Below are 24,962 nucleotides of genomic sequence, written 5' to 3'. Positions count from 1 at the left end.
TGCAGATATGTGCTTGTTTCCTTCTATAAATTTTATAGTTTTAGCTCCTACATTTAGGTCTTTGATTCATTTTGAGTTAATTTTTGTGTATAATATGAAGTAAGGCTCTAAACTTACTCTTTTACTTGTATATATCCAAATTCCTGGGGTTTTAATATTATTGTGCATATCCTTACAGTATTCAAGAATATTATACTAATTTTCTTAAATCACTGATAAATTAAAACTTTTCTTACTGAGATTTTTGAGACTTTTCCTTTGAAAAATATTTTCCTCACTACAGATTTTAAATTTACAATGAAAATGAACTCTGAGGACAACTGATTTAACAATATTCATGAGGGTATTGATTTATATTATATTGCTCTATGACTTATTAGAATGAATACATTCTCAGTCTCAGCCCTGAGTTTACAATATCTGAAAATGTAATACTCTGTACCTAGATTCTGTTATTAGTTAACAGTCCCACTCACTTCTTTTTGCTGACTCTTAAAACCTTATTTTTTTAGTGATGATTTGCTTTTTTTGAGTCATAAGGGAATTTAGGTAGTTGGAGATTTTCTGTTTCCTAGTTGATATGTTTGAAGTTGAAAGAGATGCTAAAAGTAATGGCTACAAAAGAGTAAAAGAAGAACTGTACACAGCTCAGTTCAGCTCTTATTCCCCACCTGTAATAGTCATAGCATACCAGCAAGCTGTTTCTATGGAGATTAATAGTTGAGAAAAGAGGAAGGAAAGAAGTGTCTATAAGATTACAGTTATAATCAAGTCACAAAGCTTGGTTCTTTCAGTTGGTGGAGACACAGAAATAGCTTTGTTATGCAAGATTATTCTTTGAAATATTTTATAATACATAAGTTTTATATAATATAGATAGATTTATTTCCTGTTCTTTTCTCATGCCATAAATGGGTTTGGAGACAGTGACCTTTTTAAATGTCTTATTTTTTATTTCTTCTCAGATGCCCACTCTACACATGGAAGGTCCAACTTTAGAGATGAAAGATCTAGTAAGACATATGAACGTTTGCAGAAAAAATTAAAGGATCGCCAAGGAACACAGAAGGATAAAATGAACAGTCCACCATCATCACCCCAGAAATGCCCTTCTCCCATAAATGAACATAATGGGCTTACGAAAGGGCAGAATGCTAGTGGTGTAAACATAGGATCAGCAAAGAACAAGTCAGGAAGGGGGAAAGGTGGTGCACAAATTGATACAGAAATAGAAGGTAACTATTTAAAATACAATATATTCTAATTGTACTTTTTATCATCATTTAACCTACTAAAAGTATATTCTAACCTTTCAGTCATTTCATCATGCTTCACATAAACTGTCGATTAATAGCCTAACACTTCTTAAATGTGACGGGAAAGTTTTAGAACCTAAATTGTTACTAGGGTATTTCTTTTTACATTTTGGGAAAGCTCAATTAATAATTTCACCTATATCTAAACTTTACTAACCAAGAGAAATTTCTCTTTGATAGGAAAACTCAAAGGTCATCCAGATTCCTTTCCTTCTTCTTTCTGGACCTAGATAAGGCTATGCTGATTTTTATCAAAACTCTTTAATCCTCCCAGCTTCTTTATACACAAGTCCTTGATAGCAACTAGTTCTGTCATTCACCAATCTATTTATATACTCTGTAGTTAGGATAGAGTATTGTCCATTTCTTTCTTCAAAAGTTCTTTTGTTTCAAAATCCCCATGTTTCCCTTGGATCCTTCCTTTAACCTGTGACTTTCACCATATGAACTCTGAGCATTACTTCCTTTTCTTTAAAATTTCCATTCCCCATCAACAAATTTAATGCTTTAACAGCCTCTTGGCTTGCCTATTAACGTTTATCAAAATGTTCTCCCATATTTTTGAGACCTTCTGATCATTCTTTTCAGCACTGATGTTTCAGAAGAGTTAAGCTAAAGTTTCAGATACATCAGTGGTGGCTATAAGTTATGGTCAAGTCAATTATATTCCTATTTTGGGAACCACAGTTAAGGCATGTCATGAAACAAATACTTAGTTAACTTGTCATTAAGAGGTATGAGATTGGCAAATAAGGACTTTCCAGAGAGAGAATATTCTTTACTTTTTTTTTTTTAAGTATAAAAATACACTTTCCGTAAAACTTATTGACTAGTTCAGATGTATATAGTGGTATTATAATTAGTAATCATGGTTAAAACAGACATAGAAACTGAGGCAGAAGAACTCTAAAGAGCCACAAGCTGCTGAATATGAACTAAGAGGTAAAAACCAGACAATAAAACTCTCAAAATACCAACCACTTGGTATATGTTTTAGAAGACATATTGGGAAGGGAGTGGGATGATTGCATTTAGGTTCATTTTTTGTTTTGTTTTGTTTTGTTTTTAAGAAAAAGATGAAGAAACTAAAGCTTTTGAAGCACTTCTTTCCAACATTGTCAAACCAGTGGTAAGTATCTTATGTATTTTCTTGACATTTATATTTAGTATATTCATATAGGATTTTGGTATATTCAGGCCTTGTTTAAAACTTAACTATATGTAAGGAATGTGAGGTCAGTAGTGGATCAGTACAGATCTGACATAAGGTGAGATAGTTTAGTTTAATCAGTGAAGCAGACTACTCAACCAAGAATTTTTAAACAAGGTTTTAATATATGCTCAATGACATTGGGAATGACTGGACCAAGCAAAGATCTAAGGAGTGTAGGTACAACTGATTATCATTTTTTAAAAAACCCATTTATATTATTTCCAAATTAAATATATCCAATTAACTCCATATACAGAAAGAGTTAAAATCAAACCATAGAAGAAAGTTAATATTCCCCAGTCCTTTTTTTGTGTAGATGTAATAGAAGAAATCAGAAAATCAGAAAAAGGTATGACAGCAAAACTGGCTACATCTGCATATTTTTAGAATAGCCTAAATAAAGGCTATCATTCTAATAGAAAAAATATTTCCATCAGATAAGAAAAAAGATTAAAATGCTTGTACGAACTGAATTTTTTTTTAATAAATTTATTTATTTATTTTTGGCGGCGTTGGGTCTTCGTTGCTGCACGAGGGCTTTCTCTAGGTGCAGCCAGTGGGGGCTACTCTTTGTTGTGGCGTGCAGGCTTCTCGTTGCAGTGGCTTCTCTTGTTGCAGAGCACAGGCTCTAGGTGCGCGGGCTTCAGTAGTTGTGGCTCATGGGCTCAGTAGTCATGGCGCACGAGCTCTAGAGTGCAGGCTCAGTAGTTGTGGCGCATGGGGCTTAGTTGCTCCACAGCATGTGGGATCTTCCTGGACCAGGGCTCGAACAGCTTTTCTTCAAGAATGGTTTTGATCACTACCCAACAAAGACCACAAGCTTCCTCAAAAGTTAAAATATACTGTACATAATTCAACCACTTCTATTTTCATGTTTGCCTACTACCATTTAGTCTTTGTCAGTACTCACACGTATTTTTACACGGTCATGTCTATTTTCAGCTACTGTCTAGAAGTGGATTCAGAATGGAAGGATTGTGGGGACTTCCCTGGCAGTCCAGTGGTTAAGACTCCACACTTGCACTGCAGGGAGTGTGCGTTCGATCCCTGGTTGGGGAACTAAAATCCTGCATGCCATGTGGCATGGCCAAAAGATAAAACATTTTTTTTTAACTTTTTAAAATAAAAAATGGAAGCATTGTGTAGCAAAAAAAGAACTGAATTATTCAGGCCCTAGTCACTAGTTGAGTGACCTCAGACAAGTCACTTAACCTTTCTGAATGTGTTTCATCTATGAAACAAAGATAGTTATGTCTGTTTTGCCTGCTTTAGAGCATAATTATAAGGATCAAGTAATATAAAAGGAAATAAAAGTGGATATAAAAGGAAATTTTACTTCTAAAGTAGCATACAAATAGAAGACATATTTCAGATGATTTCTGTATCTGTATTTTTAACCCTCATTATTCACCTCTTTCTCTAGAACCACATTTCCTGAAGCATCCTAAAGAATACCCAAGTTTGTATGTTTTGCCAACAACTAGAACTTCATCTAGAAAACCAAATTCTTCATCATTTTTCCTATTTTCTCTTCTCCATTGTTCCTCTAAAATAAAAAAGGAATTGGATTAGATCCCTTTAGTTTTCTAATTTCAGTATTTCCATCAATGAACACTTACTCATCCAGATTTCTCTGGCTCACAGTATCAGTATTATCTTAGATTTCTTCTTTACCTTTAATTCTCCCCATGCCAAACTGAATTGCAAGCTTTATCCTTTTTTTCGCTATAAATTTCTAGGATCTACTTTTTCCTGGACACACACACACACACACACACACACACACACACACACACACACACTCATCTTTACACAGGAATTTCACAGTACCTTAATGGCAGTCCACTTCTCTTTCTTCTTTACAACTGGTTACATCCTTCTGAAACCAGCACCAGAAAACAGCATTTTTAGGCATTTTTCAGACTACATTCATTCTCCTTGATCTCCCTCCAGTGTTTGACATTGTTGATCATTTCCTTGTTCTCCTATCATCCTTTTAATGGCCCACTATCTCTCTCTCTCTCCCTTAGTCTATGGTTTTCATGAACATGAAATTACTAGGTAACCTTTAAAAATACACACTCACACATGTTCCAGCAGCTTACCCATTTCTTTTCTACCGAAATTATATCCCATCCCAAATCCTTTAAAATTCTATTCAAAATTCACTTCTCATGAAGTTTTCCACAGCAACCCTAGTGTAATCTTTTGTGCCTTAACATTTATATGCAAGTAATAAAATATCTTTTTTAAAGAATGAGTTGGGACCGAGAGTTATTCTGTAAAAATGGATTGTCTAGAAAAGCTGAAATTAGCAGTGTGTCTAATTTTTTTGTTTAAGCTATACTTGGTAAATTCAACTAGTATCCTGGAAAAGCCTATTTAGTTTAAATTTTAATTGATAGTATTCTACCAGTGTTAATTTCTTAGTTTTGACAGAAGTACATCATTATATAAAATGTTAACATTAGAGGAAGCTGGGTAGAAAGTATACAGAACTCTGTATCTATACTATCTTCCCAACTTTTCTGTAAATCTAGATTTATTCCCCAAAAAAAGCCATTTTAAATATACTGTATTTGATTAATTAAGGTAAACAGATCATTTCACTCATTTGTATAGATGACACCTGGAACCTAAAAGGTTGAGAGTTTAGTATCACCAAGCAAATTAGTGACAAGTCTTCTGTCTCCCTGCTTAGTCTTTTCTCTATTGCCTATACTTTTGATGATGTAATCAGTACCCACAAAGCCTAATAAGCTTTATAATGTAGATGCCAGTTAATGCTATTAACTTACCTACCTTCAGAATACTGTTCACTTCCCTGTTCTCACAGTTTTAACACAGTTATGATCATCCCATAAAATCAAGAAACTCTAAAGGGTACAGATATATGTATGTTAACAGTATGTTTGTTTAAAAAGGAAAGAAAACCTTACACAGTTACAGATTAATAGCCAGATGGACACTGGTTAAAACAAGGAATCACTTTTAAGTCCATTGTAAATGCAACATAGTACTGTACTAAGACTTTTTAAAGACAGCATGACAGTAAATATTACATTTCCTGTGACTCAGCAGAAGCAAAATAAATACAGTAACAGTCTTCTAAACTTATTCAAGCTTTGAGAGCTTTGAAAAGGAGAGAAAGTTATGCTTGTGTATAGACTGTTTATTCTGCCTAATTCAAGATAGGGGCTTCATCCTAGTGGTTAGTGGTTTTGTTTTGTTTCTGTTTGTTTTATTGTCTTCGACTAAGATAGTCATTAAATGTAGATAATTTTAAAGCAAGCTTTTACATTAATGTCTGGGTATTGATATAATCTGATACCTTTCTTACCAATCTTTAGTTTAAATCAAATCCCTAGACTTTTTTTCCTCTTTATTAGACTTTTTTTATAAAAGTAATCCAAAATGTAAAAATGCTATTGAGACCTCCTGTTTTTCTCTCATATCTCTCTTCATCCCACCACACATACTCACAAAATCCCCAAAGGTAAGGATTAGTACATTTTTACAGTACATTTTCAGATATTTGTGTGCATTTTTTAATTTCTTTAACACAGCTGAAATCATAGCATATATATATTGCTTTGCAGCTTCCGTTTTTCCTCTATTACATAGCACCAGTATATTGAGGATCTCTTTAAATGTCAGCACGTACATGTCTACCTCATTATTTGAACACCTGCATAGTAATATGTTAAGAAGCTATACCAATTTCCAGTTTCTTGCCACTATTAAAAGTGCTGCGACGAGTATTCTTAAGGGTGTATATTTATGTACTTATGTAAGTTTATGGAATATTATCATGAAAAAAAATTCCTGGAAGTAGAATTCCTGAATCAAAAAGTAAACACACTTTAAATTTTTATAATGGTTCCCAAGTAGCTCTACATAGGGATTGTACCAATCTATACTCCTATCCTCATTTAAGAGACCACCCATTTCTCCAGACCCTCACCACACTAGATATTAATCCAGTATTTCATCCATTAATTAATTTTAATCTTCCCTAACCCAGTGGATGAAAAGTAGTATCTTGTTTTAATTTACATTTATTTAATTATGAATGTAGTTAGATATATTTTATATCTTTTTATTTTAAATTATTCAGTTATATTTCTTTGGACAGTCCATGTCCTTTGCTCATTTTTCTGTTGAGGCTTTGGTCTTTTTCTTATTGTTAGACACTTTCTAAAGTGAGGAAATGGAACCCTTTCAAGCATGTTACAAGTGGGTTTTTTCTGCCCTTCTTTTGACTGTATATGATGTTTACACTAATAGTTTTAGACAGCCCCAAACGGTCTTTAAACCTTTGTTGAACCTATCTGCCCTTGCACAGCAAATTGTATCTCATCTACAAAAGGACAGGTTTCTATTTGTGAGCCATTTTATGTAAGTAGATATATTTTATTTAAGCTTGAAACCCCATTAGATTTTTTTTTACTGTTTGTTGTACACATTACAGTTGTTTCAAAGAGCTTTCAAATATTATGTTTTTGCAGGCCTCAGACATCCAGGCAAGGACAGTAGTACTTACCTGGTCACCTCCTTCCAGCCTCATTAATGGCGAAACAGATGAGACTACTGTACCAGAGCTCTATGGTTATGAAATTCTGGTCTCAAGTACTGGAAAAGATGGGAAATATAAAAGTGTATATGCGTAGGTATTTGTTACGTTTTACTCCCTGCCATTATATAAGTTAATGGTTTATCAAAAACAGCTTAAAACTAATTCTGTGCTATTTTCCCTCTTCATGCTTTTATTTTGACTCTATAAGTTGACCAGTGATAGTAATTTCAATGTAAATAGTCCAAATGCTGGCTGGTTCACATTTCTGTCTACACTCCCTTGGAATAATCACTTTCATTGCCCACATTCAGCTTTTTTATTTTGCAGTAGGCTCCCTAATAGATATTTCACTATTCACGTATTCCTGAGACATAAATATAAATTGTAGTATGTAGAAGCCAGGACCTGAAATGGAGAACTCTTATACTGTGAACTCATGCAATGTGATATTGCTCCTCTAGGGAGTTGGATTTAATTCTTATATGTACAAGCTCATATCCCATTGTAAAATGAATTTAGTGCCATTGTTCCTCATTTGTGTGTTGGTATGTTAATAATCATACTTTGAAAAAATCATAGTTCTCTTTTCTTGGTTCTAAAGCATATTATATACCAAGAAGCCTTAGGAAGTATCAGTGGCTAAAATTGTGACGTTTATGATTGATGGTTGTAAAATAAATTATTTTTCTCTTCTTATTCATATAGAAATTGCTTATTCTGATGAAAAAGAATAAAGTCGATTACTAGTTAAAATTTCACCATCAGGAAGATTGTAAAGGATGTGGTTAGCCATTTGAATGATCATTATTAACACACAACACTGGATACATCAGCCTTCTTGGTATCTTTTTTCAAAAAAATAGCTAGTGTGGGGAAGAAAGGAAAGAGAAACTGCTCCAGTGACTGTCATCTAGCAACATAAGGTTATAAAAATGTCCTATCTCCTTCTCTCTTTTGAGACTTCCTTGTGTTTATTCTATTTCTTTTTCTTAAAAGAGACAAAACCTACCTAAGAGGTAAACAGAGGGTAAAGGAGCATCAACGTAAAGGTTTCTTTTTGTGTTAATGGCTGTTCTAGTTTGATATGGCTGCTTTCTAAGAGGAAGGATTTATCTCCATTTGCAGCCTGACCAGAGAGCACAAGAGGGACATTAGTCAACCTTAGTCACCTTTTTTTACCCTGCACCAATTAAGGTCTCTTTCTGAGGCTGCTACTACAACTGCCTGATTCATTAAGGTGTACTTCTATCAGTGAGACATGTTTCCTTTCTCATACGATTCACTGGCTTTGATTTGAGAAACAGGATAGCTGTGGAAGGAAAGTGGGAGGGAGGTGGGAGGTTGGAGGAAGAAGTCCATAAAGTGGAAAGGAGAGAAACTTAACTGAAGGAAATGAAACAGAGAACAGTGATTTAAAAGAAAAGGAAGAGAAAACAGGCTAGTTTGTTGGCTACATACCCAAATAATAGTTGTATCAAATGATTATTTAAGAAAATATGTGCCATTATATTTGAAAATTTAATAGTGGCCATAAAAAATGCTTTACCTTAAATTATGATTCAGTTTTTTTTTATCTACTCATTAAACTGTAACATTTTAAATAAAGTTCCATGTTATATTTTAAATAAAATCCAGTAGTGGCAGACTCCTTGTAGAAATTTGGTAGGTTTGATTTCAGTAGTACATGTGTTATTTAGCATTTTAATTATATACCAGTGGATTTTTAAATAATTGAAAATGGTTCTGTTTCTTCAGTAAGCTAAGTATCTTCCCTAACTCCACAGGGGGGAAAATAAAAAAGTCTGGCTTACACAATTGATTTGCTTAGCATACCTTTTTGTTTTAAAGTGGTATTCAGGTACATGCTTAAGTTCGGCATATATCTTAATTACACAAATTGCATATTAGTGCAATCTGAATGTGGTTACAGTTGGAAAAGTAAGAAGCAGTATAATTTCATAAAGTACCACAAACTGTAGTGTACATAATACATATCCTCTGGAATGCTTTATCATACAACGAAATGTTGCCTTTTTTTTCCCCAGAGGAGAAGAAACCAGTGTCACTTTAAATGATCTCAAACCAGCTACAGATTACCATGCAAAGTAAGGAATTCCTATATGTTGCTTTTATATGATATAGCATAGGGTTTGTTTGTTTTTAATGATTTCCTTAAAAGTCTAGAATATAATTTAAATATTAATTTTGGATTAAAAACATGGGTTTTGTGGACTTTGATTTTTCTTGTGGTATAATTATCAACACTTTCCAAAAAAAACAAAAACATTTAACTCAAATGTTATATTGAAGTGGTAAATCACCCTGTTTGTAGGACCTAGGGATTAGAATGAATATACAGATAATATGTATAATATAGCTGTAATATCTAATTCAGCACTGGAAAATTGTCCCAGCTTTTGAAACTTTTACAAAACAGAATCATAAATAATATTTGCTACTTACGTATTTTTACTCCATCCTATTTTGTACAAGTTTGGGATATTAAAACTCTGAGAATTTCATAACATTTAATTAGGATAACTTAGATACTACTGTTTTGTTCTGCACCGTTCTTCTTTTATAATTTACTGAAATTATTTTATAGACTCTAGGGTCTCCCCAGCTGGGACTCAGTGTAACAATTTAGTCAGTCACCTCTTTTTAAAAATAACACTTGTAGTTGGGATTATTCCTATTAAACTATTAAATTAAGTCTTCAATTATACATCCTATGGATAAACCCAAAGTATCATCCAACCTAATATTTTTCAAACTGTGGATTGCAACCATTATTGAAATCATAAAATTAATTTTGTGGGTTATATTCAGAATTTTTAAAGTTAAATATCAAATGGAATAGAAAGTATCAGTATATTACCCTAGTTAAGGATATTGTTTCAGGGTACTTGTGCATGCATGCGTGTGTGTGTGTGTATAAATGCATATCTCAGAGACACAGTCACAGTTTAAAATGTATTCTTACTTTCGGCAATCAGAAAAATATGAAAGCCCCTGGCCTATTCTATTTTTCTTTCTTTTAAGGGTCACCCTTTATTTCTGATATGCATATTTTCTCAATAGAACATTTAGAGGGCATCTTACTGACTTGCCCGTACTTAAAGGTGATGCTATAGAATGGTAGGATACAGTGATTCTATCTGCAGGTTAAAACAATTTATTCTATCACCTTAGAGTCCAGGCAGAATACAATTCTATAAAGGGAACTCCTTCCGAAGCTGAAACCTTTACCACCTTGAGCTGTGAACCTGACATACCTAATCCACCAAGGATAGCCAATCGGACCAAAAATTCACTCACTTTGCAATGGAAGGTAAGAATATTCTCTAGAGTATTTCCAACTGGACATTTGTTTTCCTTTTTTTTCTTCTGTAGTATTAAACTTCATTTGTTTTTGGAGACAAAAAGGTTTAAGCTAAATTGCTCTTGCTCTTCACATGTATTAAATAGGCATTTGTTCCTTATAAAATAACACTCTTATTAGTGTTATTAACACTCATCAGTTTTTCTTACTGATGTATAGCAGAAAAGATTGATTTATAATTAGCAGCCCTTATACTGAATTTGTGATGACACTGCAATGTGTAATTCTCAGGCTCATTACTACTTTCTATAATACTCTGTAATGACACCTTTATATCCTGAATTTTATCCTAAAATGAGATTCATAATAACTAGACTCATAGTTTTTAAAATATTAATATGTCTTAAAGGAGGAATAAAATTATTTTTAATAGAATAATATATTTTTTGATATATAAATATTTGTGCCCAGCTACACAAGAAGATGTAATGAAATGGAGAGACACTAGATAGAATTGGTAATTCACACACCACAGACATCATTGTCATTGGTGACATGATTTTCTGAAATGATACCTAGGTCTTGGTAAATTTTTGAATAAAATTAAGTACAAGCTTTCCCAACTTGCATAGTAGTTGCATTTGGGGGAATACAGTAACTGTTAAAACTATACCGCAAATACCTTGTAAAATGGAATTAGGGTCTAGGCAGTAATAATTATAAACAGATATTTCACCTGTATGGATGTCCAGGAGCACATTCAGAAGTCCTAGAGGAAAAGACCAATTCTTCATTGTACTGAAATGAAGGTGAAATTCTTTAGTTTTAGAGTGATTAAATACTGGGGAAAAAATGACCAAAAAAGCTGAAATTTTCACCACTGAAAATTAACAGATTGGTGAATTAGCAGTCTTAGGCGGTTGATACGTGGAGTCTAGAAGCAGAGATCCAGACAGTATGCCCTCTTGGAGTTTCTTTCAGAACACTAGTTCTTTCACTTTTTAGTGTATTACACAATATCACTTTCAGATTGTAAGTTGAGTTTTAATGAAAATGACAGGATCTATCCCAGGAGCTTAAAGCTGATAAAACCTTCTGATAAAAGGCAGTTTATTTATTTTTTTTTTTAAAGGATTATAGGGCTTCCCTGCTGACTCAGTGGTTAAGGATCTGCCTGCCAATGCAGGGGACATGGGTTCGAGCCCTGGTCTGGGAAGATCCCACATGCCGCGGAGCAACTAAGGCCGTGTGCCGCAAGTACTGAGCCTGTGCTCTAGAGCTCACAAGCGGCAACTACTGAAGCCTGCATGCCTAGAGCCTGTGCTCTGCAACAAGAGAAGCCACCGCAGTGAGAAGCCCGTGCACGGCAACAAAGAGTAGACCCCGCTTGCCGCAGCTAGAGAAAGCCCACACAGCAACAAAGACCCAACACAGCCAAAAATAATAAATTTTTTTAAAAAAATTATAAAAGTTAAGAGATCTTGAGAAAAGAGATTGTTCAGTGTTCATAAAAATTTGAGTAGCCTCTTGATTTGTTTTATTTTCTTGAAGTTAAAAGGATTATAGGATACACATGTATTTCTGTATTCTCTGTGCACATTTTTCCAGGGCTAAATCCCAGAGAACATCTGCAACACACAATAGATGCCTTAGATTGGATCGTCACAATATCTTTTATAAAAGTACTAATTTGTACTCATTTTGTTTGTTTTTTGGTGTTTGTTTTAGGCACCTAGTGACAATGGTTCTAAAATCCAAAGTTTTATTTTAGAATGGGATGAGGTAAGTACATTTAAACTTTTTAAATTAGGCTAAAATGTATGCATATCCTCAGGCAGAAATACCTTTTTGTTTATGAGTCAGCTGATGGTGTTCTTAGAAACCATTACTGACCAGACTTCCCAGTGTTCTAATTGTTTTCAACTAAACCACCATCAAAGCTATCACTTGGTTAATTAACTTGATGGAATATTTTCTTTCACATCAGCCTTAAAGGCAAGCATGTTCATTTACTGTGACTGCTTTAACAAATTACCACAAACTGAGTGGCTTAAAACAACACTTTTAGTCTCTTATAATTCTCGAAACCAGAAATCCAAAATAGCTTTCACTGGGCCAAAATCAAGGTGTCACCACAGCCGTGCTTACTCCAGGGACTCTAGAGCAGAACGCATTTCCTTGCCTTTTCCAGCTCTGGAGGCTGTGCTCATTACTTGGTTCATGGCCACATCAGATTGCCTTTTCTCCCCCTGCTGCCATTATCACATGGCCTTCCTCTTCTGTCTTCAAGTCCTTCTCTGCTTCCCTCTTAAAAAGGGAATTTAGGACCCACCCAGATAATCCAGGATAATCTCTCCACATCTCAAGAGCCTTACACCTTAACCACATTTGTACAGTTCCTGCTACCATGTGAGGTTAACATTCACAGGTTCCTGGGATTAGGATCTGGGTAACTTCGGGGGCTGTTATTCAGCCTACCACAGCAAACATACTGGGCTTTATTGTTTAGTACTTTGTTTTACTGTCATTTATATATATCATGTTCTCTTTTGCGCTGCTGCTTCACTGCAGCTAAGAGGAGGGGCCAGAGGGAGTAGAAGAAATTCCACTGATAATTTGGGAATTCAAATTGAGGCACAACCCAAGTAAGTTTTATTCCAGAAGGTCTAAGAGAATTCAGAATTAGGAAGTCTATTGCTGTATCATAGTAACTGAGAAGAAAAACCGTATCATCTTAATAAATTATGACAGATATTTGATAAAATTTATCACCCATCTCATTTAAAACTCAAAACAAATTAGGAATAGAAAGGTAATTCCTTATTTGATAGTTTTGTATTAAGTGCAGTACTATCACTAAACAATAAAAGCGCTTCTAGTCAAAGCAAATACAAGTTAAAGTTGCCAGTTTTCCCCACCTTTATTTGACATTATTCAGGAAGTTACAGCTAATACAGTATGATTTGGAATCAAAACAAGAGGTAGAGCTATGGTGGCTGGGCTGTGGGGAGCAAGATTATCATTTTTTAGAGATCACATGATTTTCTATTTAGATAACTTGATAGAATCAACTATAAACACGATTAAAACTAAAATTAGAGTTCAATAAAGCAACCAGATTCAGACTAAAGGTATTCTTTGAAGCAGAGGTCACCCTAACCGCCCTTTACCTCTACCACACAATAACGAGAAATGGGTAGAAAATAAAAAATGTGTTGATTTTATGTAGCATCTTAAATTTCTAAAACTCTTCAGTTGTCCTGAACTGCAGACTTTTCTCTCTCCCATCTTAATGTCTGTAATGGGATTTTTCTCTCTGTTTATACTCTTTCAGTATTAAATCTAAGCAGTAGTAGTGCCAAAATCTTTAAGGAAGTTTAGCAGCTATCTAGGTGGTTTGGGGATGGGTAGGGACCTTTTCTTGAAACTGTTTGCATAGAACTTTTCATAGGTTGAGGAAAGCTGCCAGTTATGCATATCAAAGATCAACCTATTTCCACCGCCGCCAGTCCCCCCATAGAGATTGTGGGATCCATACCTGGAAAGAATTTCTTTTACTAAAAGCCAGAGGTTAAGCATCAGCTATGAAACAGGGTGCTTAGTTCAAGAAGCTATACAGAGATGCCTGCTCTTCAGTTTTTGAATTCTGCATTAATGAACAGTGAGTATCATATAAAAGATGTGTTATCTTAGACTTCTCTTGAGATTCATGACATGCATGTAACAAAGATGATTTTTAATGTACACTAGCTAATATGTTACTATCAATTAGGAATTAATGTGGATTTCTTCTTACAATAATGTACAATGATATATAATAACTGTTTCTTTTAGGGAAAAGGAAATGGAGAATTTTGTCAGTGTTACACGGGCTTACAGAAGCAATTTAAAATTACTAAACTGTCACCAGCAATGGGTTGTAAATTTAGACTATCAGCCAAAAATGACTATGGTCCAAGGTAAGATACATTTTAATGTAGATATTTTAGACTATTCATTTGTATAAATTATTCACAGTCCAAATTATCCACTAAAAATTCTGCCTTAGTTATCACTTCGTTGATATAGTTAAGATGTGTTACTAACCTAGCAAAGCTATGAGAGAATTTGTTAATTACATAAACTGCAGTTTTAAAACAATACTAATTCACTTTTAGGTATCTGACCTGGTTACCATAAAGATATTACCAAATCCAAGATATATTACTGGATTATAATTAGTTATCAAAATTATCATTTGCCCCAAAAATGTCAGTTATCAAAATGAGTTCTTTGGCTATAAAAAATAACTATTTTTCATTCCTTCTTAAAAACCATTTGCTTCAACAGTGGTTTTAGTGAAGAAGTCTTATATTACACCTCAGGCTGTGCCCCTTCTATGCCAGCAAGTCCTATATTAATTAAAGCTGGGGTTACTTGGTTATCCTTACAATGGAGTAAACCCTCAGGAACACCATCAGATGAAGGAATTTCTTATATTTTAGAGATGGAGGAAGAAACTTCAGTAAGTATGTATTTTAAATATGGTATTTAAAACATTTCAGTGTGACATTAATCCTGATACAGTAAATATTGCCACAATACTTAGATCGTTTCCCAGATGCTTTGAAACCTTGGTTGGTTACTGTTTGGGAGGGACTGGAAGTGAGGGACAACTCAGCCTTTTGTTTTCTTGATGTGTTGGAGGGGGTTTTGGTTTTTATGTGTGTTTGGATACATTTTATGCCTGGGAACAACACAGACTACACTTTAAGTATATATGTTTTGGGGAAAATAAAGAGAGGGAAGGATCACCACAGCCTTAGACTAAGCAACTCTAAAAGATAAGAAAAGAGAATGTCTCCCTTCTCCAACTGTGTTCATGCATTGCTTCTCCAAGTGCCACAGAAACTTTGAAGAGCCTCACAGACTATATAGTGCAGCCTGAATCTAGTTACCAGTGTCTCATCTCCTGTAAGCTAGACCTGAGCTAAACAAGAGTTAGGCTGTCTTCTCCTAGTTATATATAGTTCCATAGCTTTTCAGAGTTACTTTGAAGCAATATGAGTCAAAACTGGCTTGGTCCATAGACAACTAATGAGAACATACTGTATAGCACAGGGAACTCCATTTAATGCACTGTGGTGACCTAAATGGGAAGGAAATCCAAAAAAGGGGATATATGTATATGTATAGCTGATTCATTTTGCTGTACAGTAGAAACTAACACAACGTTGTATAGCAACTATACTCCAATAAAAATTAATTAAAAAAAAATAGCTTGGTCCATTCTAGGTGTATACCCAGAAGAATTGAAAATACATGTTTGTACAAAACTTTGTACACCAATGTTCACAGCAGCATTAATCATAATAGCCAAAAAGTGGGAATAACCGAAATGTCCATCAACTGATGAATGGATAAACAAAGTGTAATATATCCGTGCAGTAGAATACCATTCAGCCACATAAGGGAATGGAGTACTGACATATTATGCCACAACATGAATGAGCCTTGAAAACATTATGCTAAATAAAGAACCCAGGCACAGAAAACTGCATATTGTGTGATTCCATTTCTATGGGTATAGGCAAATCCATAAGAGAGAAAGTATATTGGTGTATAAGAAAAGAGAGAAAGTGACTGCTAACCAGAAAGTAAAGTACAGGCTTTATTCTGGAACTAGGAATTAAACAATGGTTTCACAAGCTTGTGACTATACTATAAACCATTGAACTTTATACTTTAAAAATGGGAATTTTATGGTTTGGGAATTATATCTCAGTCTTTTTAAATTTTAAAAATAACATTGGGAAAGTATAAGCATTGTCCCTGGGGCTATAAATAATGCCAAACTAAATAATGCCAAACATAAGTGACATCACAACCTGCCAGCACAACCAACTATTCATCTATTCACCTAAACACAGTTATGTGTTCAGGGAAAGTTAAATATGTTAAATAGTTATGGTTTTGTTTAGCTCTTGCAACATCTGTCTGGGAAACTCCTGTTAGTTCTAGGGATAAGCTTACTGATGGTGATGTTACCATTGTCTCTCATTTTCCCTCAACACAAAGATCTTCTCTTGGCTACTGTATTTACTGAGAATAAGTGGTCTTCCCCATCCTCCTACAAATGTTCAGTAGCATTTCTGGATCTGTCTACTCAAGATAGAAGCATCAAGGTGAAGATTACCCTCAACCAAGCATTAATCACATTGCACGTAACAGAAGATGAAGAGGACCTGAGTCTTTTCACATATTCCTTATTCCCCATATTTCTGCTGTTAGACCTCTAATGAAGACTTATTTTCCCTTTCCAGGGATATGGTTTTAAGCCTAAATATGATGGAGAAGACCTTGCTTACACAGTGAAAAATCTCAGACGTAGTACAAAGTATAAATTTAAGGTAAGCTTTGAAAGCCCTTGAAAGATTTGCTTGTTCTTATTGTTCCTGTTTTAAAGGCAGGTACATGCCTCACTCCTGTGGGGCTTTTTGGGTTTTTTTGCGGTACGTGGGCCTCTCACTGTCGTGGCCTCTCCCGTTGCGGAGCACAGGCCCCGGATGCACAGGCTCAGCGGCCATGGCTCACGGGCCCAGCCGCTCCGCGGCATGTGGGATCTTCCCGGACCGGGGCACGAACCCGTGTCCCCTGCATTGGCAGGCGGACTCCCAACCACTGCGCCACCAGGGAAGCCCATTCCTGTGGTTTTATTTATTTTTTGCGGTACGCGGGCCTCTCACCGTTGTGGCCTCTCCCGCCATGGAGCACAGGCTCCGGACGTGCAGGCTCAGCGGCCATGGCTCACGGGCCCAGCCGCTCCGCGGCATGTGGGATCCTCCCGGACCGGGGCACGAACCCGTGTCCCCTGCATCGGCAGGCGGACTCCCAACCACTGCGCCACCAGGGAAGCCCCCTGTGGTTTTAAATCTTAAATATTTTGGCCTTTTCAAATGAGCTTTAATAAGTTTTACTTTCTTACTATATAATAATGCTTCTCAAACTTTATTTAAATTCAGAACAGTCTCAATGTTTTACGGGAGTCTTATTTGCAAAACGTGAACAAAACATCTTTTAAAATGTGGATGTCAAAAAAAATGTGGATTTCATTGAACATAGTCAGAATATGCTTTTTTGGCAGGTATATCAGAAAAAAGTAATGATATTTTAATGCTCTATCTAGTGGTGCAGTTTCAATTGTCCAGTCACTAGTAGTTACTTGATGAAGGTGATATCTACCATGTTTCTTCACTGTAAAGTTGTTCTTTTTCTCTTTGTAATAAGTATTTTGTGAATACTCTGTAGACATCTTGTTCCTCATCAAAGTTTCACCCACTAGTTTTAACACCCATTGATAATTCCTGCCTGAATCAGTTATTCAGTAATCATGATTAATGGTTGCCAAGTGGTGATTTTTTTAATTTTATCATTCCTTCTACATTTATTAATTTGCATTATACTATAAGGAAAAGCTTTCTTTTCTCAGTATGAACTCATGGATTCCTGTTTACTGAGTGGGTTATATTTTGTTGCTATGGCTATCAGTTATGAGGTTCAAATTGTCTTAGATTTGGGAGCCCTTGTCAGGCTGACTTTTGAATTTTTTTGACATGTCCCCACCCCATCATTCTTTGAGCCCACCCTTTCTGGAACATGGTATTTCATTCTCATCTTGTACTTTCTCTTCGTCAACCTTGATATTGGCCATTTCTCAAAGCACCTGGGTCCTTTAAGTGGACAATGGTATTTAGAAGTCAAGATCTGGGTAGTAAGTATACTTAATGCTATAAGGGTATTGCTACTCCTGGGCATCCTCTCAGTGGACAAGGCTAAGAACTAGATGTATGTGTGCTTGTCTTGTGTGTGTGTGTATACACACACACATACACAATTTACATGCACAAACACATTTATATTCTTATTTCTAGAATATCTATTTTTAAAAATCATGAGTTTGCACCAAAAACCTCCATTTAATCTAGTGCCATGGGTTAATTCTAATTTTCTCCCTTTCCTTATTTCTAACTCCTCCCATCATCATCAGTGAGAAACTTTGCCCCACATATGTTCACAATATTTACTTATTGGATGAAACTCCTCCTCTTTCCTTTATATCCTTCCCTAGAGTCCTATTCAGGGTGCTCAAGTTTCTACTAGGCAGACGCTGCTGCTCCCACCCAACCTACCTCATGTCATTCTTGCTTGCTTGAGGCCTGGAGACTCTACGTCTTGCTCACTTGAAGCAGTAGCAAGCTTTGAAAATTCTTCTCCTATGGAGACTTCTGAAAATTCTGTCTTTCCTAGTATTTCATCCATTCTAGGATATATTTTAGCTCTGACTTGGTTGGTGATATGCATTGCTATTTCTTGGTAGACAGTGCTTGAATTAGCTAATATACCAGTTAATATAAGCCAGCCTACATTTTTATGCAGAGGTTTTCCCCAGACTGTAACAGGATGCTTATTAGTTGATAAATTCAACATTTGAATTTTCCTACCATTGCTTGTTTAAACAACTTATTTCAAATAAATGATAAAAGCCATCGTAAATTGTTTTCACTATTAAAAAGCAAAAGATAACTTTTATTACTCCTTGAGAACCTATGAAAGAAAATTTTAATGATAATGGGAAATTTGATTATGCAGTGCATAATGATTATATTTGTCATGCTTTATTTTGTATATCAGCTTCATTTTTAAAACTTCTGATAACACTGGGTCATTTTAATTTTCAAATACAGTTTTTATTATTGACAAGATTTATAAAATACCTAAGAAGTATTATGTACATTTATTCTAGTTTTCCTCTTATGGTGTTGGATTGCATTTTTGCTTTAGGTAATGATTATCATACCAGCAGATCTTCAAAAGAGACGTTGTTAATGTCTTTATAATCTGCTAAATTTATTTAAAAATTCTGGGGGTAAGGCCTAGCAATCTGTATTTTAGTAGGCTCTTCAAGTGATTCTGATGCTTGTGAAAATTTGAGAACCACTGATCTAGAGGAGGGAAAAAAATATTAGGAAATAGAAAATGGTGACTGTATGAAGTTTTCTAGAAGCTCAAACATTTATTTTGAATCTGCCATGTACTGGGTGCCAGCTGAGGTGGGGTTGAATCATTAAATCCTACTTCTATTGTTTGAGTCTTCCTTTCTAGCTTGACATTTGCAGTCTCCTCTTTCAAGCAAACATATCAAAATAAAATCTTAACACTCTAAAAGAAATCATAGAATACTAAGCAAAAGCAATAAAAATATTATAATGCAGGAAGAAGTGACTAAATAGTATATTATTGTTTGTAAAGAAACAATAAGGATACGATTAACATAAAATTCTAATTTGAGCAAGTTTACCAAATGCCAGAGTTCTAGGTTGTACAGTAAGGACAATCCTAGGACACTCAAAATACTAAAACAAAATTAGAACAAAAAAATTTAAAGGACAAAAGAAAAATGAAAATAAAACTTTAAAGCATAAGTGAGCAATGAGAATTCTTAAAATCATTTCAAATTCAGAGTGATAAACAACTGAACAATGCTAATTCCATCCAGTGGTTCACTTGGAAGCTGGGCTAGGACCTAGTGTCCAGATTTTCAAGAAAAGAGTTAAAACCGTCAGAGACTAGTGGCCAGTCCCTATGACTCTGGGCCACTAGAAAACTAATGCCTTATTTCCTGAAGTTCCTGAAAAAATATGTTTTCAAGTAGCAAGGCTTCTAAAAGTCAGGGTCTGAGTACCTTGAGCTGAGAACCCTCAGATACCTTTACTTCAGCTTGTTACTTGTTTTTGAGGCCTTCTCACAGGTGAAGAGAAATCAAAACAGTATCTGGGTCCATCAATTTCACTTATCTTCCATCCTTGAAATTTGCTCATACATCAGCATCTATGACAGTACAGAGTCACGTTCCCTCTTCTTTCTCATCTTGTCTGTTGTCATTTTATGACGTCTCCCTTTCTCCTCTGCCCTATCTAAGTGTGGCCCAAGTTTAGTCCTCAGTTCTACCTGGAATATCCCTTTCTGCCTTGGATGTATCGTCTCTCTGCCGTATGCGAGCTGTCATTTCTGCCCTAAAGAGGACTAAATCTCCAAACCTGTTCTGGATCACTTTCAAGCTGATTGCTCACCTTCTAATCCAAGTTGTATTTTATACCTAATCTATCTGAAACACAGCTTTGCCTCCAAAATGTAATTTCCTTAATTTGCTGTAAGGTTCTTTATATTCCAACCCATTCAGTTTTTTAACTGCACTGCCTTTCACTTCTTACTTGAACTGGCTCCCTCACCACACTGAATACTCATCCTTCCCTGAGCAGAGCTCACTATTTATTATTCCCTTCTGCTCCTGTACTCACATCTTTCTATTCTCTCTTACCCAATCTTCCCCTTTTCACTGCTGTTGTCTGTGAAAACCCAGTTATCACTTTCATTTGCTTTTTCAGAGCCTTTCTGGACCATTTTAGGCCATAGTAATCTTTCTTCTGTTGCGTAATTCTTTTGATATGCATATTGCCTGTCTGCATAGAATCTGCACAAAGATTCTAAACTCTGAAGGTAAAAAGTGCACCACACCTAGAGTTACAGTGCTCCCTCTGTGGTGGACAATAAATGAATGCTTTGATTATTCGTAAAATTTGGGGGAAAATACGGTTTTATACCTTACTGGCTAACTGAAGTAAAAGGCAGTGCTGACATATATAGCTTTAAAAACATAATTAGTGGACCTTATGGTTTTTATGGAGTCTGCTTTTACTTTAAAAGCTTCCTCAGACTTCCCTGGCGGCTGGGGGGTGCGGGTTTGATCCCTGGTCGGGGAACTAAGAGCCCGCATGCGGCATGGTGCAGCCAAAGATTTTATTAAGTATATAATTTAAAAATAAGAGCTTCCTCTGGAGGGGGCACTGTAGGGGTAGGGGACTAAGAGGTACAAACTACTAGGTATAAAAAAATAAGTATAAAGACATACTGTACAACGTTGCCATATTTAAAATGGATAACCAACAAGGACCTACTGTATAGCACAGGGAACTCTGCTCAATGTTATGTGGCAGACTGGATAGGAGGGGAGTTTGGGGGAGAATGGATACATGTATGTATATATATATGGCTGAGTCTCTTTGCTGTGCACCTGAAACTATCATAACATTGTTAATTGGCTAAACTCCAATATAAAATTAGAAGTTTTTTAAAAAAAGACATTGGGACTTCCTTGGTGGTGCAGCGGTTAAGAATCCACCTGCCAATGCAGAGGACACGGATTCGAGCCCTGGTCCAGGAAGATCCCACATGCCGCAGAGCAACTAAGCCCGTGCGCCGTAACTACTGAGCCTGTGCTCTGTAGCCCGTGAGCCACAACTACTGAAGCCTGCACGCCTAGAGCCTGTGCTCCGCAACAAAGAAAAGCCACCACAATGAGAAGCCCGTGCACCGCAAGAAAGAGTAGCCCCCATTCGCTGCAACTAGAGAAAGCCCGTGCGCAGCAACAAGGACCCAACACAGCCATAAATAAATAAATAAATTTCTTTTTTTAAAAAGACATTGTACAATACAGGGAATATAGAAAATATTTTATAATAACTATAAATGGAGTATAACTTTAAAAAATTGTGAATCACTATACTGTACACCCTGTAACTTATACATCAACTATACTTCAGTTTTTTAAAAAAATCTTCCTCTAGTTGTGAGGTTTAAGTAAACACTGTACTATGTTGAAAGTGTTTTGACCCCCTTTGAAGTCTAATTTGTAAAGCAGCAGAGTGAGAAAACATCCTGAAATTCTATCTGAATATGTGGGAGGACTGATGAGGAAGCCTGAGCAAAACTGAACAACTGCACTAAATTTTACTGAGTTCTCATGGGTTGCATGAGTTATTTGGGGTAATAGATTTTATTTAGATCCTCGTCTGTAGTGTCACGTCATAGTGGTCCTCACCTATGGCTCATTCATTCTGCCAGTAATTATTGAGCATCTGCTCTATGATAAGCGCTCTTCTAAACAATAAGAATTCAACAGTGATCAAAACAGCTAATATCCTAGTGGAAGGAATAGACGACAAACAAGCAAACAAACATTAGATAGTGATAAATGCTATGCAAGTTAACTAAAATAGGGTGAGTTGACAGAATGACTGGGTAGTCGAGGAAGTTCTGGAAATGACATTTAAACAGATCTGAATAACAAGAAGGAGGTGGCATGTCAAGATTAAAAAGAACATTCCAGGCAAAGGAAATAACTGCTAACGTAAAAGACTCGAACCTTTCGAGTGGAGGTAGTCGGGTGGAATCACATAGGGCTTTGTAGATAAGAATTTAGATTTTATTCTGGTAAAATGAGAAGCCATGAAGCTGAGAAGTGATAAAGTCCCTCTGGCTGCCATGTAGAGAATAGATGAGGTTAAGGAAAGGAATGGAAGCTGAGAAACTAATTAGTAGTATGTTACAGTCATTCAGCAAACATCAAATAAAGGAGGCTTTAACTAAGGTTGTGGTAGGTATAGAAAACAGAGAAGTGGAGGTAGAGTACAGGATTTACTAATAGATTCAACAAATAAGTTTAGAGAAAGGATCAAAGATCCTTCTAGATTTTTGGCTTGAGTAACTAGGTAAATGGTAGTAGTGCTTATTACTGATGGGGAAGAACAGAGATGGAGCAGGTTTGGAGAAAAAATCATATCAAGTTTGATATTGGACTTGAGGAACTTTAAGTTCAGTAGAAGAAATAGGTAAAAATATAAACATAGGGCTTTCCTGGTGGCTCAGTGGTTAAGAATCCGCCTGCCAATGCAGGGGACACGGGTTCGAGCCCTGCTCTGGGAAGATCCCACATGCCGCGGAGAAGCTAAGTCCGTGTGCCACAGCTACTGAGCCTGCGCTCTAGAGCCCGTGAGCCACAGCTACTGAGCCTGTGTGCTCTGAGCCCGTGCTCTTCAACTAGAGAAGCCACCGCAATGAGAAGCCTGCACACCTCAACGAAGTGTAGCCCCCGCCTGCCGCAACTAGAGAAAGCCCATGCGCAGCAACCAAGACCCAATGCGATCAAAAATAAGTAAAATAAATAAGAATTTTAAAATATATATGTAATTAAATTTCTGAAGTGAAAAATATAATTATATTGAATAAGTAAATTATTATAAATATGAATTATATTTATCTATTGTTGCACAACTTAGCTTGAAAAAATGAACATTTATTTAGCCCACAGTTTCTGTGGGTCAGGAATTCAGGACAAGCCTGGCTGGATGGTTCTGATGCAGGGTTTGTATGAGGTTGCAGTCAAGATGTCATGTGGGGCTGCAGTCCTCTGAAGGCTTGACTATGGCTGGAGGATGTGCTTTCAAGTTCACTCAAGTGAACTTTTTGCCAGGAGTCCTCAGCTCCTTGCTGTCTCTTGGTCAGAGGTTTTAGTTCCTCACCACATGGGCTTCTCCATAGGGAAGCTACACATACCGTCATTTCTTCTACATTGTTTGTCAGAAGCAAGTCATTAAGTACAGTTCAAGGGAAGAGGAATTAACCTTTACCTTTAAAGAGAGGAAATTCAGAGAATTTGTGGGCATTTTTTTAAACCCCTGAAGAATAATAAAAGAATAAGTTAAAGCAAGCCTAAAGCCCATCAAGTATCACCAGATTATAGCTTGTTCCAGTGATGACTCTTGTTTAGTATCAAAATGTTAGACTTATACTTGTATTTTCAAGACTGATTCTAAAAGGGGATTATTTTATACCTGAATTTTCTTCATATATGCTAAGTCCCTTTTTTTTGTTTTTGTTTTTATTTATTTTTTAAATTGGGGTATAGTTGTTTTACAATATTGTGTTAGTTTCTACTGTACAGCAAATTGGTGTTCCCTGTGCTATACAGCAGGTTCTCATTAGTTATCTATTTTATACATATTAGTGTATATAGAGACGTAGATGGATCCCTTTTTGTTTTTAATGCTGAGTCCCTTTTGAAGACAAGCAATTCTCACATAAATCATTTGACTGAGCCTAGTTGTCTCTCATCACTTTTGTTCGTTAAGCCAATATCATTAGGTATCAAACATTAATTATTTTATGTCTTTGTGTTCTCATCATAGGTTATTGCTTATAACTCAGAAGGTAAAAGTAATCCAAGTGAAGTAGTTGAATTTACTACATGCCCTGATAAACCGGGAGTACCTGTAAAGCCCTCAGTTAAAGGAAAGATACATTCACATAGTTTTAAAATAACTTGGGGTAAGATATTATGCATACTTGTATATCATTACCTTTATATTTGATTAAAATGATTTGAATATTTAGATCATTCTTAAGATACTTGAATAAATTTGTTAGCTCAAGTAAGTTCAGTAAGAAATGTGAGACTCATTTACTGTTTGAGAATGGCTTTGTAGTCACACATACTAAGTTCAGATTTGATGGAGGAAGAACTTGGGGTCCACTGTAGAACTTTGAGCAGGGGCAGCAATGTGTGAAATGAAAGATTACTGAACTTGTAGCTACAGTTTCTTGTCATCCTGGTTTTCACGAGAAATTAAAATCACTTATTCATTTAAAACAAAAATTAAT

At 35.7% G+C, this 24,962-nt stretch overlaps 1 protein-coding gene across 5 annotated transcripts in view; it reads left to right on the top strand.

The window, feature by feature from the left end:
- The window catches only part of FNDC3A (fibronectin type III domain containing 3A), a 167,390-nt gene that overhangs the window by 116,989 nt on the left and 25,439 nt on the right, over positions 1-24,962 (top strand). For all 5 annotated transcript variants that reach the window (XM_082859634.1, XM_082859632.1, XM_082859633.1 and 2 more), the window contains 10 exons: positions 966-1,235; positions 2,387-2,445; positions 7,038-7,195; positions 9,151-9,210; positions 10,298-10,436; positions 12,156-12,209; positions 14,262-14,386; positions 14,757-14,931; positions 16,730-16,816; positions 24,491-24,629. In XM_082859634.1, coding sequence (XP_082715760.1) covers positions 966-1,235; positions 2,387-2,445; positions 7,038-7,195; positions 9,151-9,210; positions 10,298-10,436; positions 12,156-12,209; positions 14,262-14,386; positions 14,757-14,931; positions 16,730-16,816; positions 24,491-24,629 — 1,266 coding nt within the window. The remainder of the gene's footprint in view (positions 1-965; positions 1,236-2,386; positions 2,446-7,037; positions 7,196-9,150; positions 9,211-10,297; positions 10,437-12,155; positions 12,210-14,261; positions 14,387-14,756; positions 14,932-16,729; positions 16,817-24,490; positions 24,630-24,962) is intronic.

This window comes from Leucopleurus acutus (genome assembly GCF_964270905.1).
Source record: "Leucopleurus acutus genome assembly, chromosome: 18".
Lineage (NCBI taxonomy): Eukaryota > Metazoa > Chordata > Mammalia > Artiodactyla > Delphinidae > Leucopleurus > Leucopleurus acutus.
Note: the sequence above shows the minus strand (reverse complement) of the source record. Positions and strands in the feature narration are given on the sequence as shown.